This window comes from Adiantum capillus-veneris, chromosome 3, assembly GCF_014529385.1.
Source record: "Adiantum capillus-veneris isolate H3 chromosome 3, ASM1452938v2, whole genome shotgun sequence".
Classification (NCBI taxonomy): domain Eukaryota; kingdom Viridiplantae; phylum Streptophyta; class Polypodiopsida; order Polypodiales; family Pteridaceae; genus Adiantum; species Adiantum capillus-veneris.
The window spans coordinates 120529865-120534054 of record NC_140933.1 but is presented as its reverse complement, the minus strand read 5'-3'; the positions used below and the strand labels follow the sequence as shown (position 1 = coordinate 120534054).

At 43.6% G+C, this 4190-nt stretch overlaps 1 protein-coding gene across 1 annotated transcript; it reads left to right on the top strand.

Moving 5' to 3' along the window:
* Positions 1-248: 248 nt before the first annotated feature.
* Positions 249-1839, top strand: LOC147461613 (uncharacterized). Its single transcript, XM_086505893.1, has 6 exons — positions 249-316; positions 401-446; positions 650-834; positions 941-1008; positions 1124-1209; positions 1601-1839. Exons 1-6 carry the CDS (start codon positions 249-251, stop codon positions 1628-1630), a joined length of 483 nt encoding a protein of 160 aa, XP_086362019.1. The 3' UTR covers positions 1631-1839.
* Positions 1840-4190: the final 2351 nt, after the last annotated feature.

Below are 4190 nucleotides of genomic sequence, written 5' to 3'. Positions count from 1 at the left end.
GCTTGACTCCAGCGGCGTAGACGCATCCGAGAATCAGATGGTCCAATAAGAAGTGCCAAACCTAAATTATTAGAAAGAGCTAGAAGCAGGCGCGGCTGGGGCGCCTACCTTAAAAATATAAATTTCTAGAGAGAGACAGGGGGGCCCTGGAATTAGGGCCGAAACTCACGAAAGTCCATGATGATGCTGCACACGCATGGTAGGGCCGCCCACACGCGCGGCGACAATCTTTTGATGCACACGCTTGCATGGCCATGGCCCGTCTCCTTTCCGTCCTCGACTCCTCCCTATTTATAGGCGAAGCCCTGCCCCCCGGGTATACTCTACTACAGAATTGTCCAGTGCCCACCTGTCCTTTCTAATTCCTGCATGCAAGTACATATCCCTAGTTGGCCTGTAGTGCTATCCCTGCAGAGTCGGCACCTCCAAGTTCTCCAACACAGTGGGTACAAAACCGACTCCCGTGCGCTAGCCAGCGAGGCGACAGCCTCTCTCTCTCTCTCTCTCTCTCTCTCTCTCTCTCTCTCTCTCTCTGCGTGATCGCATTTCGTATTCGTATTCGTGTGTGTGTGTGTGTGTGTGTGTGTGTTCGCGAGAGAGAGAGAGAGAGGCGTGTGCATATTCTAATCGTGTTTAGTGTTTGTGATAGGCCTACACGAATGGGAGAACGACTAGCTGCTGGGGAGCTCCCCTTCTGATCCAACAGAGGCACGGCGGGGCAGGGCCAGTGCTGCCGTCTCACACTCTCGCTTGCTTTACCTCCCTGCAATACGTCCACGTCGACAATATCCCCCGCGATCAATACCATGACAGAGATGACAGAGCCGTGCGTTCGTAAGATTACAGAGATGACAGAGATGGCAAGAGGGCGTAAGGGCAAGCGTGTGTGTGAAGCGGGAGCTGTAGCCTAGCTGTCCGTCCTGCCTTCCTTGGACTGAAGGGAGCTCCACTCTGCACGCCTGTCAGTGTCTCACGCTTCCCATATTCTTATCTATGATTACGTTGGTGGTGAGTAGGTCTAACCTGCACTTTTTCAATATTAAGAATTCGGCCATTTGCAGTTTAATATTATGCATAGGACTGTATTGCTTTAAACGGTGATTTACTAAGGTTTTCTCTGCAGGTTCTGACTACTATATTGGCCGATCTTCGCTCTACTATATATGGAGCCTCGATTTCACGAGATGTGTAAGACATGGAAAATCAAAGGTTATGCTTTGAGAGCCCCCCCCCCCCCCCCCCCCCCCCGCCCCCCTCCCTCTCTCTCTCTCTCACATATACATGCTTGTGCTCAAAGCTTGTGCTTTGAGAGCCCCCCCCCCCCCCCCCCCCCCCCCCCCCCCCGGCCCCCCCTCCCTCTCTCTCTCTCTCACATATACATGCACATTGCATAGGGAGATTATTGTAATCCATTTTCTATATTTCAGAGCTTGTAAGTACAGGAATCATCAGGTGAGAAACTGAGGCGATTGCGTATATACGCTATGCTATGAGAGAGAGAGAGAGAGAGAGAGAGAGAGAGAGAGAGAGAGAGCACCTTTCTGCGACATTTTTATATAAACCCCTAGCTTCTAATTTCTCTAAGGATTGTCCGGTGCAGCTATCCAAAGAGGGGTATCATATTGCATGAAGTCGGATCGATGGCGTCAGCTCTGGACTCTAGATGGCGTGTGGGCTGAATCTCTAATAATTGATCAGCCTAGAAGTTTGATGGCCGACTTTTGTAATCGCTTCCTATATGCAATCAAAGGATTTAAAAAAAATTTGTCTTTTGCTTTGAAGTCAGAATATGATATCATGGAAATGTTTTAATTAAATTATAAAGCTTTCGTCCCCTTTCTTTTGTTCCTCCTTGAAGATAGCATAGGTGTTATACTAATCCATACGTTTCAGTATAATTTAAAAATTAAGTACATATTTCGCATTGAAAAAACGTATAGCACCAAGTTGTCTGTACACGAAAAAACAAAAACAAAACACTTAATTGAAATAGGAATACCACATAAAGTAATCCTAAACTAGTCTTCCTTGATGGGTGTTGCAATAGAACATCTATAGAACATAACAAGACATACGCATATTGACATCAAGCATCTATACTAACACTGAAGTAAACAAGTACAATGTGTATTTGGTGAATTTTTAAAAAAGAAGTGAATATATGGTGATTGATTACCTCTATAGATGTCTGTAAAATGGTCCAATTTCATGACTTTCTCTACCACATTTTGAGCAATGAGACCAAATATGCATTGTTCCTCTTTGTCGTCAGTAGATTTTGGAGAGTAATGTGTTGCTTGCTTGCTTGGTTGTGATTGTTATCACCTCAATTTTGTTGTGAAACATGACCAGATGAGTTGAACAAATTGACAGACAACAAAAATAGCTGAGCAAAAATAGCTAGCTCAGCTGGGGACTTGGTGAGCATTGTAAAGAAGCAAGTTGTGTTGCATAGGGCTCACTATGTAATATAGGGCTACTAAGGGGGTATATTGAATCAATTAGCAACGGGTTGTAGTGTAATGATTTTGCTAATTAAACCCTACTCAACAACATACTTTAGTGACAATTTCGGCCATTTAGTCTCTAGTCCAGGGAGCCATCTTTGAGGCACCCATCTTACTCTAAATCAAACGTAGTTAAATTTTCCTTCTCTCGTATAGAGAGAGAGAGAGAGAGAGAGAGAGAGAGAGAAGTGTTGTGATAGTCGGAGGGAGCAAGGAGTCTTGGTTGTTGATCACAAAACCTGGTGCAAAACTTAACCGAGGAGAATAATGCCGAGATAAAGTGTTGTTTTTGTGTTTTAGAATGGTTATGCAGAGGAATATGGAGCTCTAATATTTTAAGCTGCATTGCAAAACAAGGACATACGTAGATTGACATTAACCACCTCGAAATAAAGTAAACAGGTAAAAAATGCATTCAATTCTACAATACATAAGCTGAATCTCCTAATTATGAGAAAAGAAGTGCATGTCTATGTGATATATAGATACGATGATAGAGATGGGGCATGACTAGAGAAGAAAACATGTATAAGCTAAACTAAACTTAAGGAAGCATTGACAAAATCAAAAAATAACAAAAGAATCAACATACTATTAAAATGAAAGTGCACAACCAGCCTGATAGTTATGTATGAGTGTCGTCCAATTGTGCAAGCCAGAGGGCAATGTTTATGTCCAGCTACATCAAAGCAATGTAAATAGTTAAACATTTTATCTTGGAATGAAGTGTCATAGAGTGAAAATGCTAAATATACATTGCATGTCATGCAAAAGTGCCATACAAAAGTATTGCGGATGTCATAATAATCAATATCTAATTCTCCTAAATGATTTTCTCATATTAAACTGATCATTTAATGTGGGGAAGGCCAGGGGAGAAAAAGCTAGAATATTGGTTAAGCTAGCAGACCGGCCACCGTAGGGATCCAAAGGAGGGAAAATAGGGATCCAAAGGGGGGGCCATCTGCAAAAGAGCCATGTGCAACAATGGGCTAAAAAGACCCTAAGGTTCAGCCCATTAAGACTTCCAAAATGCTAAGGTTCCAAAATTCAAAGGTTGTGTCCAAAGGTCAACCCTAGGGTAAATTGGATGCTTTGTGTGTGCCCTAAAAGTCTTTGCACATCCCTACATGGGAGGGGGCGAGCCCTAAAGGTAGGGGATGAGAGAGAAAGCCACACACACACACACAGGCTCCCTTTACACAAAGGGAATGAGGGACACATGTCAGCTCCCTAGGCCAGATGCCCACAAGGTGTGCCCAATTTCTATTGGATGACCCTTGAAGTGGACCAATGAGAATTAAGCTAGAGTAAATCTAGTTTAATTAATTTAAAAACATTTAATAAAAGAAACCAATGCTAATTAAGTCTCCTAGAAGACTATTGGGCAGTCTCCCAAGGGGTCCAATGAGCATTCAGGAGCCCCATGGCTTGCCTGATTCCTATTGGCCAGGAGGCAAAGGGGTCCAATGAGAGTTTAGTTTAATTATTTAATTACCTAAAGCTCTCACAAAAGGGGAAAGGGGGACACATGTCAGAAGGCTATCACTTATGCTGCTTAATTGTAATTGGCTTGACTTGGGGAGGGCCAATGAGGCTTCAGCAAGAGGGCTCGCCCAAGAGAGAGAGGGGGCTGATTTTTGCAAGGCATTATCACACACACACTCACACAAGCTCATGTGT